Source organism: Dysidea avara, chromosome 8 (genome assembly GCF_963678975.1).
Source record: "Dysidea avara chromosome 8, odDysAvar1.4, whole genome shotgun sequence".
Taxonomy (NCBI): domain Eukaryota; kingdom Metazoa; phylum Porifera; class Demospongiae; order Dictyoceratida; family Dysideidae; genus Dysidea; species Dysidea avara.
In genome coordinates this window covers 6657957-6675232 of record NC_089279.1, presented here as the reverse complement: position 1 = coordinate 6675232, position 17276 = coordinate 6657957, and the positions used below count along the sequence as shown (strand labels likewise).

At 38.3% G+C, this 17276-nt stretch overlaps 1 protein-coding gene across 1 annotated transcript; it reads right to left on the bottom strand.

Moving 5' to 3' along the window:
- Nucleotides 1–5488: 5488 nt before the first annotated feature.
- Nucleotides 5489–8618, bottom strand: LOC136264003 (nucleotide-binding oligomerization domain-containing protein 2-like). Its single transcript, XM_066058672.1, has 4 exons — nt 8374–8618; nt 8070–8318; nt 7903–7947; nt 5489–7852 (listed from the first exon to the last, which is right to left on the bottom strand). The coding sequence occupies exons 1-4, from the start codon at nt 8441–8443 to the stop codon at nt 5529–5531; spliced, it is 2688 nt and encodes an 895-aa protein (XP_065914744.1). The 5' UTR covers nt 8444–8618; the 3' UTR covers nt 5489–5528.
- Nucleotides 8619–17276: the final 8658 nt, after the last annotated feature.

Sequence of the window (17276 nt, the reverse complement as noted above, 5' to 3'; positions counted from 1 at the left end):
GAGATTTGTTTGTAGCTGAACTCTCTACAGGTGATTTGTTTGCAGCTGAACTCTCTACATGATGGTTTCTTTGTAGCTGAACTCTCTACAAGGTAACTTCTTCTAGCTGATCTTTCTACAGGGTGATTTGTTTGTAGCTGAACTATCTACAAGGAAACTTCTTCTAGCTGATCTCTCTACAGGTGATTTGTTTGCAGCTGAACTCTTTACATGATGGTTTCTTTGTAGCTGAACTCTCTACAAGGTAACTTCTTCTAGCTGATCTTTCTACAGGGTGATTTGTTTGTAGCTGAACTATCTACAAGGAAACTTCTTCTAGCTGATCTCTCTACAGGGAGATTTGTTTGTAGCTGAACTCTCTACAGGTGATTTGTTTGCAGCTGATCTCTCCACATGATGGTTCTTTGTAGCTGAACTCTCTACAAGGTGACTTCTTCTAGCTGATCTTTCTACAGGGTGATTTGTTTGTAGCTGAACTCTCTACAGGTGATTTGTTTGCAGCTGAACTCTCTACATGATGGTTTCTTTGTAGCTGAACTCTCTACAAGGTAACTGACGTCTCTACAAGGTCACTAGTTTGTAGCTGAACTCTCTACGTGGTGGTTCCTTTGTAACTGAACTCTCTACAAAGTGACTTCTTCTAGCTGATCTTTCAAGAGGGTGATTTGTTTGTAGCTGAACTCTCTACAAGGAAACTTCTTCTAGCTGATCTCTCTACAGAGAGATTTGTTTGTAGCTGAACTCTCTACAGGTGATTTCTTTGCAGCTGAACTCTCTACATGATGGTTCTTTGTAGCTGAACTCTCTACAAGGTGACTTCTTCTAGCTGATCTTTCTACAGGGTGATTTGTTTGTAGCTGATCTCTCTACAAGATAATTTCTTCTAGCTGATCTCTCTACAGGGAGATTTGTTTGTAATTGAACTCTCTACAGGTGATTTTTTTGTAGCTGATTTCTCTACATGATGGTTTCTTTGTAGCTGAACTATCTACAAGGAATCATTTTGTTAACAATTTTGACAGTAATAACCTATGTACTTTTTATTTCCGTTGCCCCTGTTCCAAATGTTTAAACATTCCAGCTCCTACAAATTATTTTATTCTTTAACTTGTACTCTTTATAGCTACCCCTTGTAATTATTATTTGTAGTTATATAGCTTATTGTAATTTGTAAGTAATTAATTATGGCAACCAGTGCAAGACACTGGTAGACCTTTAGTTCTGTAATTTAATTGTTATAAGCTCTTAAACATTGTTTAATTTTGTTTATTGATCTGTACAGTTCTGTAAAGTATTAATAATAATAATAATAAATAATAACAAGGTAGCTTCTTCTATTGATCTCTCTACAGGGCGATTTGTTTGTAGTTGAACTCTCTACATGGTAGTTTCTTTGCAGCTGAACTCTACGAGGTGATTTTTTCTAGTTGAACTATCTCTTTCCATAGTTGCATGAACTCCCTACAAGGTAACTTCTTCTAGCTGATCTCTCTACAGGGTGAATTGTTTGTAGCTGATCACTCTACAGGGTGAATTGTTTGTAGCTGATCTCTATACAGGTTACCTGTTTCTAGCTGATCTCTTGAATTCTCTTCAGGGTGACTGCTCTATTAGGATGACTGCTCTATTAGAGTATCTCGATCTCGCACTTGCTGCACCAAGTTGGATTTCGTGTTATAACTCCGTGGCTTTAAGTCTGATTCTTCTACACCATTGAAGAGCCTTTCTAAGATGATTACTCCATCTATACAGCGATTTTCAAAGCATTATCCCAAGCGGTTTATCTGGTAGGCATGGCAAGTAATAGTTTTTTATTAGCTAATCTCGATTACGTAATTGTTACACACTGTTGGTTTTTTCGTTGTATCTTCCTGGTTTTTAGCTCGATTGCTTTCAAACCACAAAAGGTTTGAGGTTCAATAGTTAACCTATTCACCCACCGATTTTCAGCTTCTTCCCATACGCGGTTTACCCTGTAGGCGTGACAACATATTGGTGTTATTTTTCGTGAATAATCGCTCATAACTCTTTGCCTGTGTATCGTATTCCAACCAAAGTTGGTACAGAGATGCGCCTTTATACCCCCCTTCTGTGTGCCACATTTCAAGGCGATCGGATATGGCGTTCGCGTTTTATAGCAGTTTTTGTAAGTGTGCGAAAAGAGGAAGAAAATAAGAAGAAAAAAAAAAGCGAAGAAACTAAGCCAATTTTTGAAGTCGCATATCTCGGGAACGCTTGAAGCGATTTCGCTCAAATTTGGAATGTGGAGTGCTGAAGGTGGAGGGAATGTCCACAGCAAAAATCGTCTTGTTTCATCAAGGCAGCACAGAGCTACGGAGGTGCGAAAATTGCGTTTTCTTCCTTCCTGTCAATATACTCACAGGTGTTGCGCGCCGGCTTCTTGGGCCGCACGACACACTACCGTGTGTCTTGATACAAGTACATGAAAAATTAAGAATTTTAAGTTTGATTAGTAAAACAAGGGAGGTTGCCTATACCTGCAGGACATTTAATCCCTAAAGATTTCATTAGCAATTAAATGTCCACTGGTATATGTGCAAGTGTATATAAGTGATCTCCCTTGTTTCCCTACTTTTTCTATGATCTCTAATCACACTTAAAATTCTTAATTTTTCCTTTATTTGCTTGCTTTTTGTAACATTGTTATGACAGGTGAACCCACACATACCGCATCAAAAGTAAGAATGTGTTTTTGAGTGAACGTGCATCCATTACTGACGCAAAAATGAAGTGGCCACTATGCTTCACTTTCAGCTGTATTCAGCCATTTCACAGTGCTAACAATGAAGAACAGTAGGAGAAGTGCCTCTGCAATCAATCCAGGTATCACAGAAAATATGGACATTTCCTGTAGGGAAGCCATCATGCTGCCGTGAATAGATGCCTTTGGCTGTCAGCAAAAAGAAATGGGACACAAAGAGGACAAAGGTAATTCCATGATGAGATATAACCAAAAGTGTCCTCAGTACAACCTTAAAATAATTTTTTTTTTTAATCGTTCAATGGAATTTTCTGCTGACTGACTAACGGCCTGTCCTGGCTAGCTGCTTGCCTAGCTGCCTGATAATGTTAGACAAGACTTTTCACTGTTTGATGTTGCTTGATCCTGAGATGTGCCTTTTGGCATACTGCAACATGTATACAAATACACAAACCAATACTGCCAAGGCACCAGGATGGTATTGGAAGCTGGTTTTAGGATATTTTTGGACAGAAAAACCCACAATCCTTAATATACAGTACTGTCATACTGTATGATAACTATATCATAATCTGTTTTTATCAGTGAACTACAGTACCATTGAGGCAACTGAGGCAGCCACATGTGAAGGTGAATTTGAAAAAGTAGAGTGCATTCCTTGGTTTCCCAAATATTACATCTTTAACCGTACAATTACACCTCTTGTCATGTTTGTATTATCTTCTAGCTAGTAAACTATTGTATACTATATATACATTCACTGCAATACTTGTTATACCATCCAGACACCATTATTATCTCAAGATCAGAATACCCAGAAAGAGTTGAGACTACCTCAAAAACACCCTTACATCAAATGTGTTTGTACCATAATATTATTATTGGTGATACCATGATCATTTTGGTCATTATCAACACAAACCATTAAAGCTAGTAGCTCAGCTAGTGGTGCAGGGGTGAATCCACGGTTTGCTAAGGGGTGCACCTAAACTAGGGTAGCAAGTAGCAACATAAGCAGGGGGTCTAAGAGGCCAGTATTTTAATGTTTTAGGACTGATGTAGAATTTTTATACACAAATATTTAAATCATTATTATTATACTTTCTAAGTGGTCTATATTGACCAAGAACTACATGTATTGGAGTGACGAGTTCAGCTGCGAGGCTAAAGTAAATTGTCATATATAAAATAAGAGTGCATACAAAGTGAATTTAATTAGCAAAGAAAAAATTCCTAGAGGCTGCATACCTAAGTGATGCAAGTTTTCATACTCAGTGAAGGATTCTTAATAGACCTAGAGCTGCATACAGTGCCAGTGGCTGTTCTATTAGAGTATTTGACTGATGCTCTATTACATTGTGTATAGAATTTATTGTTGTATGTGTGCGGGGGGAGGGGAGTTCCCCTGTACCCTTATGTGGTTTCACTATTGTGGTGGACTGGTGAATCCTGATATTGTGGCTGGTAAAATCTTTGAACTATCAACTTCAACCTATAACAACCTTGATATATATTGAGATTACATGCACTGTCTGGGGGTGGCAGAGAAGAGGGGGGGAGGGGGGGGGGGGGGGGGGGGCAGGGCTGTAGCCCATTCAAAAAAGAGGCTTAGCCTTCTTAAAATTATCTATATCTGTTGTTGAGAGCCTAGTTCAATAGCATCAATAATTCGAGATACCCATATAAAACAGTCACAGTATTTTTCAGAGGAGCAGTGTAGCAAGCTACGTATGTAGTTATAAATAAGGAGATATAGTTGGTGGAGGGCAGCTGTTGTCAACAGGTAGTTACTTTTTTTGTTTTTGACTTAAAACTACTTAGGCCATGGCATCACCAAACTAGATCCCCCCTCCCTCTAAATAAAGGTGTCTCTGCTGCCACTGGCACTGTCACCTTTTGTTATGCAATTCTGCATGTTCAGACTTTTAGTATGTTATATTGATAGAAGCAGTTTCAATTCATGATCTTTATATTTTCAGAGTAAATCTTATGGCTATATTCATTGCACTAAGAATTTCAGACATATCATACAAATTCTTAGCAATATGTACTAAATAAGGAAGCTGCACATTTATTGTATTGATCTCTGCTAGCTGGTAAATTTCTAACACTTGTTATGATATCATAATCGTGGTTTCAAATAGGGCAAGTTTAACAGGGGGAAAACTTTGGGATTGAAATTAAAGTTATACAGTGGAGTTGTCACTGCTTGAAGGTTGTTAGTTTACTATTTGTTAAGCTGCTTTACTGTAGTTGTACCCAGTTATACTGATAGTAAAATGTCAGTAACTTTAGTATATGGAACATAATTGTTTTACTAAGTTTTAAACTCTCAGTAAAACATCAGTGAATGCAGGTTTACTGAAAAACTACTAAAATACCAAATAATTAACTGTTCCATATACTGGGGATATACCACTCTAGTAAACTAAGAAACTTCAAGCAGTGTGTATTGATAAAATAAACGTAGATGCAACTCTGATTGGGTCTGTGGGAATGTTCAGGGAGGAAAAATCAGATATAGAAAGTGTGAGATTAATTATTGACCATCTGTACTGTTTCACTGATATAAATAAGGTTAAGTAGCTACTGCTGTTGTAAAGAAACATGACTGTTCTATTTGGGTAATTGACTGCTGTATTTGAGTATCTCATTGATCAACTACAAGTATCCCCTCCTTTTCCACCACCTACGCTATTATATAACAGGATCAAATTTTGCTGTAGTTTACAGTTACTACAGTAACTCTATACAAAAAATGGCAGCAGTATTATACCATGGATCAAGTCAATGGCCAATTACGGAACTATTTTATAAATTTAACACGGAGTTTTACTTGACATCCTCTGCTCTTTCTCTGCTTGTTAACTTCATCTTGTAGAAGTGTAATCTTTTCCTTGACATCTTCAGGGTATGTTGAGGATAAGTAAAGTACTTGTACTGAGTTGTTAAGATGGAGAGCTTTAACAGTCCGTTGAGCATCTTCTGCACTGACATCACAAGTGGCCATCCACAGACAAGCAAGTGAAGCATTCTTCTTCATTGTGGCAGTAATGACATCACAACTTTCATCTGTGAGATTGTTAATGTTAATCAAGAGTGTCTGCAGTTTGTTACTCTTTGCCAATTCAGTGAACAGGGAAATAGTAGCACTAGATGATAACCCGGTGTCATTAACTAATAATAGATGTGTTAGTCTAGAGGAGGGATGGGATAAAATGTTAAAGAGAGTGTGATCCTCTCCAATAGTGTGGCTACCATCAACCAACAAATATTCTACTCCACAGTGGATGGTGAGGTCTTTTATGGGGGAGGAAGACGATTGGGTCAAGTTATTGTCATTTAACCACAGTTGCTTAATAGTACAGTTACTAGTAATTAGTCCACGATGTAACACATGAAGACCATGATCTTGAATATGACAACTAGTCAAATTAACTGAGTTCCACACTTTTGAGGGTGAACAGACAAGGAATAGAGTTAAACACTCCACATCATAAACTGTCAAGTTCCTTCTCCAGAGTCCAATGTCTTTGGTGTTAAACATTTCTGAATTTAGTATGGATTGACAAGTTTCCACATCACCAGCCTCATGAAAGCACCGAAAAAGGTGAAAACATTTTAAAATATCGTCAAGGAATTTTGGAGAAATACCAATATTGTTATCTCTCCGACTGGAAAAGAATTTTGTAAAACGTTGTATAAAAGAAGGTTGCTGAAGAAATTGTTTAAATGATGGTCGGTGTGCCTTGGTAAGTGAAGCGTACATGGAGAACATGTTAGAATGATGGCTACTCCAGAACTTCTCTTGGAGCACTCTTAACTCTTCACGTGGTGGAAGGTGAGCAATGTGGTAAGCTGCTAGAAATTCTTGAATGGAGAAATGAATGAAATTAAATGTCATTGTTTTTCCAGTAAGGCTAAAGTGCTGTATTGCCTGTAGTAACCCAAAACCATCAATCGATTCTGTGATTCCTGGACAAGCCACTTTCACCTCATCTAAAGTAAAAACTAGTTGGTTGTTATTAAGTGCTTTGAGGGATAACTTTGAAAGCTGGTCAATTATTGTCTTACAAGGTTCTGGTAATTTGGTTAGATCAGTGGTGGTGTTATCAAGGTTGTGACTAGATTTAGCAAGATGTCGACAGATTGTAAGACAGATGAAATACTGATACAAATCAACAGAACTTTTAGGAAGAGAAATTCCCTGCTCATAAAGAAACACTAATACCACCATATTGAATGGCACAAAACATAGACCATTTATTGTGAGGTGTTTGTCAAGATAGTTGGTCAGCTCTGTGATTTTGTGTGGTTGTCCCTTCAGTGTTTGTTCAATGTATTGTCTCCGTTCCTTTTCATCAAATCCCAGGATATCTACCTTGACAGATGCTTTCTGTCGGAGGTCCACTGTGGCATGTGGACGAGATGACACTACCAAGCCACAGTTTGGTAACACTTGACGTTGAAGTATATCAGCAATTAAGCTATTTTTCTGTAGCATTTCTGGAAATTCATCATAGCCATCAAATAGAAAAACAAGATCTTTGCCCCCATTCTTAAAGAAGTACTCACTGCATGAAATGGCAATTTCTACACCCTTCATGTCTCTTTTGCAGAACAACTGGAGAAGATCACTGAGAAATGATACTTGTTGTACAGCAGGATTACGAAGCTGCACCAGAAGAAGTAACCTGAATGTTTGTAGCAGTTGTTTTTCACTCCATTGGTATGCTATTTCTTGTAACAGTAATGACTTTCCAATACCAGGTAACCCCTCAATTAAAACAAACCCTGGATTATCATTGTCTTCTAGTGGAGCTAAAATATCTTGCAACTCTTTAGTTGTCCTACTAGTATCAGAACTCAACACTTCATGTATTTCTAATTGATGATATTTGTCTGGTGAATGGAGATCACCAATGCCACCAAGAACATTCATTTGAACAAAATTAAGCAGTAGCTGTGCAGATAAGTGCTTTAAAATGTGATGGCCTTGATGGTGCATTAACAGAAGGGGTGTAAATTTTTTTAGCTTAGTTGGAGGCCAAGCAGTCTCATCACTTGTAAACCTTGCTTGTAGACTTTGCTGTCTTACTCTTTCTGACAATAGAAGGACTACATCTAATCCTAAAGAATTGTGTGTGTAATTTGAAATGAATATACTAATGCAACGACACCTTCACAAGTGATATTTGGCTTCTCTTTATCAGGTTTGGAGGTCACTACAAGACAATACTACAATAAGTATAGAGACCCAGTACACTCACAAACAAACACACACACACACAAACATGCACTACCAGTATAGCATACTGTAATGAGATTAGTCTACAAAAGAATTCACCTCTGTCAGGAGCTGAGACTGCAGGTGACTCAATCACTTTAAACAACTTCTCCCAACTAGCAGAGGTGTCTATTTCAAGCCACTTTTTAAACATGGCATTACAACAGGGAACAGCTTTGTTGTAGTCATATTCTATGATGTCAAGTGTTCCATTGGGTAGACCCAGTTGTGTTCCTATCATTTTCCAGTTTGCAGCATATCGTGGAGTGACATGTTTATAGAGATCCTTCAGTAGTGGAGTACTGGTAGCTACATGTGTTCATTGTGTGTTAACTGGCAATACTTTGCATAAATCATTACCCACCTTGTTCAGCTGTTTTAAATTGTTCTAGCTCTTTGTGATCACTTTGTTCATGCATGTAGCTAAGTATCATACGTGAACCTTGAAGTTTGATATAACACGTATTGCCGATCCTGCCGATACTCCAGTGCTACTGTCAAGATGATGAGTAAGTGATTATGACAGATAAGTGATGACTGCTCTACATATTATAAGGGGCGAGATCAACAAGATTCTCTAACTTGAGTGCGAGCCAAAGAGAAGCAATCAGTCACACCCATCTAGCGGATTGCTTCTGTACGCATGCGTGTATATTGCACGTGTACCGGGATTTTCAAGTCCGTTGTCCTATGTATTTTGGCGCATGCGCTTAGCATTGCGAAAGAAATGGCAGATTCAAGTGAGATCAGGTAACTGTGTGTGCCCTATTAAGTATTATGATGGATGATTGTAAATGTGATAAAACTATTACTCACTGTGTTGTTGTTGTGACTCCTTTATCACCAGTGAATGGCCCTTCGGTTAGTAGGATTTTAGCGCATGCGCAATTATAATAGGACAACGGACTTGAAACCCCCGGTACCTATGTAAACCCCTGCACGTGTCTCATACTGATTCGTTAGGTTGTTCATTCCGGCTGCCAACCAGTGCTCGACCAGTGATTTAACGCGCTACTAGTGTGAACCTATCGTCAAGTGTATAAGGTAGTTTCGTTTCTTTTCGTGTTGGTAAATTTATTGTTCAAAGAAGACGAGATGGTGGACATCGCCAGGAGTTTCGCAGTCATTAAGGTTTTTACTGATCAGTCATCATATAGTACATTTTGATCAAGTCGTCAAGGACGTCAGCGTGTGTTTTTTTGAACACATGACACAATTACTTTGCGGCCACTGATGTACAAGGCGGTGAGAATGGTTATGTACATGTATTAGCTAAATGTAAGTTTTGTTGTAATTGTATGGTGGGGTATAATCGATGGAACGGGACAAAGTGGAACGGAATCAGAGGCTAAATTACGGAACGGAGCACTACACGATAGTGGGTTCATAATAGCAGGAGTCCATAATAAGTATGGACTCTTGATAATAGGGATCGCCCATGTTTTTTGCGAAAACTCTAATAGAACGCATGCCTAAAAACCACCTTGGAAAGCATCCTCCAACTCAAATAACCCTCTGGTGGTTATTTGCAATGAGTATTGGTCTACTAGTAAGTATCAAGTGAAAAGAAAACAGTATGTGTATTTGAGACAAAACTGAAATTTGCTGTTTTGTTCATTTTACTATTATTTTGTTTCACTCATGTACAGCAAAAGTTATCCACTTTTTCATGCTAAAAACTATATAGCCATGCTTACTGAGTTGTTCCGCTTGTCCATGACCTATTAATAAGCTTGTATTCCACAGATTACCAACCACCCTCAAGGGCGGATTTAGGGGGGATGCTTGGGGTGCTGAAGCACCCCCCCCCTCCAAAATATTACCATGTGCAAGCTAGGAAGCTTCTAGAAGTTGCAATTGCATCTTATATGTATGCATGGGCAATGAAAAGATGGAAAGAGAAGGGAGAATGGCTAATCTTTTCTTAGAATTACTAAGAGGGGTTCAAATCAAGACTCACGGTGAGTCGCAAGGCCAAGAAGCACAAAGCGCGCGCCCACAAAACAATAAACACGCGACCACTACTGTGAGTCATTTACATGAGGGATTGATTATGCAATCTTTTAAAATCCGCATGGTGAAATCTCAGCCTTACTAAAAGATTCTGCCTTGAAACCAAGGGCATGTAACCTTTGTATAATGAGTAACTACTACACGAAAAGTTAGGCGAATTGTTGGAGTAGTTTGTTCCATTGCCCACCCATTTACAATGCATTAATTAAATTATTTATTCAAATGTGCATCGTTCTTTTTATTATTTTCTTCGTCATCGCATCCCATTGGAGCGATTTTCTTTCAACCATGAAGTCATATTGTAAAAAGGCTACGGCTATCAGGGGCTTTTTACACAATGTATCTGTACATTTAATTTCGCTAAGAGTTGTTCGTTGGTTTATGAGATCGTCTTTGTGCTCTTTGAAGATTCAAACTTGCCGCCATGACGTTGAGATGTGAGGCGCCCGCCTCAATTCCCAAACCCAAACAGTGTGGAAGTAGTTAGCCATAGCGAGCTGGCTGATTTCATTTTGCTGTCAACTCTTGGTTTAATTGTGAGTCCAGTCACTGATTTGTTTTAAATTCGCCACGGTATGCCTCCACTGACTCGTTATAGCGTGACTCCGGCCCATGCAGGGCAGTACATAGCTATACTGTTTCATACCCGCTGTAGTGATATAGTTGGAAGTAACTTACTGCTACATTACCCGTGCACGTCTTTAATCCCGCCCCAGCCCTTCAGTGCCTGTGAAACTTCAGTGTTCACTTAAAAAGCCAGCATCAGCGCATCACCTTTCAGTAACCCACAATTATAGACCGAAACTCCTTAATGATAGCATGAATATACTGTAATAGTATACAATTACATTATGATGATCCCATAAAATTTAAAAAATGACTACAATAGCACAAGAAGCCAGATACACTAGCGTTTGGCTATGAAGTACCACCAAGAGTTCATAATATAGTAGTGGGGTCTTGGTAGCTACCACATATTAATTTTTCTTTACCATTTGCGTGATTTGTCCATTGACCATAAACTCACCCGCCAACAGTCACAACATCAGTATCCACCCTGCATATACAGAAAGGGATACAGTATGGTAAGGCACAGCAACTAAAACCATGTAATCATATAGTCAGACTAACATGTTAACAAACACTTAATTCCACTATTATGATTATTGTGAAAGTGAGCATCCCACATAGCCATTCTCAAGATGTATTCAGCATACTGCAGCAGTTGATGACCAATTTTGGAATAAATTACTTGACTTGTTTTGTGGCTCTCACCTACATTGTTGACATAACAATTTTTGTTGCTAGGAGACATATAAACTAGGAGGGACTAATGGTTATAGCATAATGGTAAACAAGTTACACAACAGCAAAGGAAATTTTAATAAACTAGCAGTGATTGGATAGTTGATAGATAAAAGTAGAAGACAATTTGTAGTATTTCCAGTCCTGATTGTTTGAGAATAAGCACATTAGCTGCTATAAGCATGAAAAAAGCAAGACAGACTAAATTTTAACATGTAAACTCATTATATACCTACCAATGTGTTCCCCCCTTGGATGTAATGCCTGCAAGTGGGGCTTTACAAGGTGAATTGACATGAAACTGCTGCTTCACTATGGGGCATTTGACAATCATTCGTTAAACACCCAAGTGTTTTTTTCTACACTATGTCAAATCCCCACATTGCAACTGGAGCCAATGGTGGGGATTTGACACAATAGGTTTGTCCTACCATGGGGCATTTAACATTCGGTTGTGCCCACTATAGCCCTATATATGCCCGAGGGGGAGGGGGTTAGTAGGGAATTACATTGATATGTGCATTATATATAATATGGTGCATCTACTGGGGTAAGTAGATTAAGCCTGTACCTTGTGGGCCTAAGCATGTTCCTCTCCTGCTTTAAAAAATAATCTTTTATTGCCTACCCCTAACTGGAGTTTGCCTGATACCTTCAACATCACAAAAAGCTGTCTAAAATGGTTAATTTAGCTTTGACTATTGGCAAACTACAACAATCAACAATTATATCAGAGTATACATAACTCTATATATCTGCCCAGTTACTATATAGTAGGGTCCATGGTTGTCTCAGATCTGCTTATATTATTCTCACATCAATCAATTGATGCATAGTAATTACGGCCTACTGTATGTACGCATTGAGCTGAGTCCTCAAAAATATTAACTCATTTGTAGTATTGACTTACCCGCTAATCATTCAAATGCCTGACACATTATTTATAGCCAAAGTTTTCACCATACATTATAGGATATAGCCTATTAACCTTTCCTGAACTGTTGGTGGAAGCACTTGTCTGCTCTTGACATCTTTGTTGTCATCACCAACCATCTTGGTTGGTTAAAATGTTGAGAAAATATCCTCTTTCATTTTCAGCTGTTTTCTCAGGGTTCAGCTCAACTTGTTCGCGGTCTGACCCATGCAGCTAGAACAAGCCAGCTACGAGGCTCTGGCAAGGGGGTGTCACGTCGGCTCACGCTGTAGGTAGATCTGCGACCGCGGTCAAAGTCTTGACCAATTTTCACCTTGACCTTTGACTTGCAGCATTTATCATCGTAACTTGAGCATTTCTTGTTGAACTTTTGACCTCCGCTTATTTCTCTATTTTCCTATACACACCTGCACTTGTAACCTAGTATGATACTTTCTTAGTGCGTGCTACCAGCAGCTGGGAGAGAAAAATCATTATAATTACGGCAAAATGCCTGTTGGACCAATAAAACATCTTCCTGGAGATCCTTACTTCTTGTGAGTTACGTATAATTCCGTAAACTTGATAGTAGCTACGTATAGTTTTCGATTGTGGGTTTCAAATCTTCCGTATCGTCTTGACCCTTGACCCACTGTAAGAGCTATTTTTTGTGGCCTTGATCGTTGACTTAGAGTTTGACCGCGGTCGCAGATCGACCTACAGCAAGAGCCTGAGTGACACCCCCTTGCTCTGGCCTACATGCACAAGCATAGTATATAATCCCAGGAAGCTATTATGGCATAGGAGATTCCTGTCTAAAAATATGACGGTAGTTATATAGCCGTTTACAATGACTTAACTATACACGAACTTACCCGGGAAATTTGCTGGGAGAATAGTGTGATGCATTCAGTGCCGTCAGGTTTCATGTCCATTCCGAGGCATACATTCAGCAACAACTCGCAGCTGATTCGGCTCCACTTGCCACGTACAGATTTCGACTACACTAATTATATCACCAACCCACTGCTTCAGCAAGAACAGTTAAGACTGTAGCCTCGACTTTGCCGGTTCTTATCTTACGTGAAACATCACGCGAGATATCACGTGAGTCCTTGTAGGAATTTGAACATTATTTTCAGTTTGAATGAATTTTCTCTGAGCAAGTCACTTTTAGTAGTGCTTCTAAACACTGAACTTGGATGCTTTTGCTACTAATTTAGCTAGCTAATCTGTTGCTGAAGCTGTTATTATGCATGCATGCATGCAGTGTCTCCTATAGCACTAAGCGACCACAGGAGTCATACCAACAGTGTGACCTTCACACTTCTGGATTTACAGTGTATGTAATATAATACCTAGTTGTATGTTCTCTAGTCAACAAAAGGTAGTGATATCCTGTGCCAAAAACAGCCCAGCTGTTAAAAAAGGCGAGGCCAAGAATGCACAAGCACATGTTCATGGAGTAACCAAAAGACATGATATCAAAATCTGGCCAAGAAAACATTTATAGTATAGGCACTTTTGTGCATTCATTTTCTATATGCTTCACATTAGCACATCCAGCTAGCTGTACATGTGTGCTTGCAATATAAACAATACTACTGAGATGATAAAAGATATTACACTGCATTGTTACCAAAATTAATTTAACTAAAAATTTACAATTGGTTTCTACTTGGCCATCTTTTTGCACTGTATATTAAAATAAAAAGATGGCCAAGTAGAAACCAATTGTAAATTTTTAGTTAAATTAATTTTGGTAACAATGCAGTGTAATATCTTTTATCATCTCAGTAGTATTGTTTATATTGCAAGCACACATGTACAGCTAGCTGGATGTGCTAATGTGAAGCATAATTATAGAAAATGAATGCACAAAAGTGCCTATACTATAAATGTTTTCTTAGCCAGATTTTGATATCATGTCTTTTGGTTACTCCATGAACATGTGCTTGTGCATTCTTGGCCTCGCCTTTTTTAACAGCTGGGCTGTTTTTGGCGCAGAATTATACTTTTGGTGTGAGACTTAACCTAAAAGCTACTGAAAATCAAAATACTCTAATGGAACAGTCAACTACTCTAATAGAATATCCACAATAATATTTTTTTCTTCTTCAAGAAGTTGCCAGTGCGTTTTCTTTGACTTGTGCACTGCTATCTTATATACTAATCACTTTCTGAGAACAACATCTGTTAACTGTTTTAATATTATAGTAGGTATTTTTAGTTGTTGCTACAAACTTGATGCTTGGGTTGACATGCTTAAGTAAAACAGTTAATTTCTTAGCATGTATACAGTTAACAAGGCTGTAACATATGGGAACTGTTTGTTTTTGCTTTATCAGCTCCAAAGTTCTATGCTGCAGTTATCTGAATCTAGCATCAATTGAAGCTAATTAAATTTAATGTCATACAGGGTTTACACTCCCAAACCCCTTGAAGCTCAACTTTATAAGCTCAGATGATACTGCAGCATTTACGCTGTCGTGTTATGGTTAGTTGTGGCCAAAAACTAGTTGTATATGTAAGTGACTTTGGACTGGTGATGGGGCCATAGTTGTAAAAAGTCAGATTGAAATAGCAACAAAACAGTCTGTGGCTGTGCTACAGTACAAAGTTGAAGTTATTTTTGTGTGCATTTTAAACCTCTACAATAACCTTAAGATCCAATCGACCTGTGTATTGTCTTTGACAATCTTCTATTATGTATTGCCTTATAATCCAATAGCATTTAAAAAGTGTAGCTAGCTTGTTCTGTTGTTTTTTTTTTAATTGCTTACAGCTGCACTCATCCATCTTGTACCCACAATCTTTCAGTACAATAGAGTATTTGGTTAAAATAGCTTCCAGATTCAATCTTGTGATAGCCATGTTCTAAAAATTTCCAGAGGAAGCATCACTCCAGACCCTGGCCCCCTAGCTGAAAAATTCTACATATGTGTACTCTACACACTGAATACTTGCCTTCTCAAGCCCTCTCTTCATTATTACTGTTTGGACGTTATAGTTTGAGCCATGAGACTGTAAAGTACACTAGCAGCTATACCTTAAGCCAAGCAATACACTAAATTTAGCGATTTTGTATATTGATGAATTTACAATATATATTTTATTAATTCGTGAATCGATGTAATAAATTAGCAAGAAACCAAAATGCTTAAATTGCTAAATGCCAAATTAAGGTATTTCAAACAATGGATCATGTATAGCTGATATTCGTATCCTTTCCCTTTCTGTTCTTTATGTAAAGAATAGATTTTTAGTTACTGGCTGTGCCCTTATATGGCAGCTAGTATTACAACTGTTTTGGAATAATGGTGTCATTTCATCATTATTACACTTAGGTGAGCTTTACAAGCATTGTGAATCACTTAATCAAAGTGACATCATTTTTCAGTCAAAAATATTACCCGAGATATTATCAAATTCAATACTGAATAGGCTAAATTTGCAAAAACATTTCTGTGGGGGTATGCCCCCAGACCCCCTTAGATAGAGCATGCTCCACATGTTGAGTCTATTTGTATTAATCAGTTGTCTAGCCAACCAACCATTCATATGTTAGCACCCCCCCTTCTGAAATCCTAGATCCACCCCTGACCCTAAACCTCGAAAATTTTGTAAGTTCTCTTCGCCATTACACTATTGACAACAGCTCCGTATACTAAAAAAGCCATATAGCAATAAAATTACAGGATTCCGTTGTGTGAGCTCCTTTGGGTTTTGTTGCAGCATTAATCAAGTACTCAACAGCACTTCTTAGACTTAGAAGATTACGCATAACGTCTCTGTGTGGTGAGTATAGTCTACTTCTTCCTGTAAGCACATGATCGTGATTTGCTACGAGCGACCATACAAGCGCTCTCTCAGAGACATAATGAAGTGATAGTGCTGATACCAGACACCATTCATTGTTATGAATATAGTTTCTATAAACCATATTTCCTTTCCACGCAAAGCCTAAAGTTCAGTATTAGTGTTAATTAAAACTATTCGTGAGTGCCATAATTGTCTGACCACATTGTGTAAACAACATGGCTTCATGCTGTTGACAACCCATGGTTTACAATAGACATTGCAGCATTGACATTGCAGCATTGACATTGCAACATTGACATTGCAGCTACACAGTAACTGACTCTGTTGTTGTGAATGATGTGTGTATGCAGATTAGCTACTCTACAGGCTAACTGTATATGTATATGAGTGAAACAATTTATTTGTGGATGCCACATATTGGTTTGTGGGAAACCATATGCATTCATACACATGTCCACAACATAGATTTCTTCACTGTGGTATACCCAATGGATACAATACTCACATGAACAACAAACTCTAGCTGCACAAACTATATTGTACGTAGCATTATATTGTCATTTATACTACTATGCACCAGTGAGCCAATGTTGTAGTCCATGCACCCATGGAAAATCTGCATGTGATTCTTCTTATTGTGTACGGTCTTGGCTGAAATAATAAATGCACAACATATTTTTTAACTTATAACTATATGCTTGTCAGAGTCCCATGTCTTCAATTGAGCTAGCTCAGTATCATACCATTTGGTGTGTGTATGTTCATGAACACTACATTAGGATGCTAATGTGATGACTGACTAAGAGACTAGAGTCCTGACACATTTAGTAAGACAAGTTAGACAACAGCTGCTCAATATTGTATGCAATGTATCATGCTTCTACACTGGGATGTCTGTGCACCACTCAAACACTCAAGCCTTATACAGGTAAATTCTCCTGGAGAGGCAGCAGAGCCTGAAGTTCCACATCATCTCCAACACCGCTAAGCAAGACAAGGGCAGTTGGGAATTTGCTTCCTCAGTTAACACCAGTTACCCATTGGTGTTACAGTTGAGTTGATACCAGGCCACCAGGTACCCATTGTAGACTGGAGATTTTTAAAGTAAATTGTCTTGCTCAAGGAAATAACAACAGTAGTTGGGCATAACCAATCATCAAACCTTGATTACCAGGCCTGGCCCAGTTTGGCTATGCTATCTCACATGATTACAG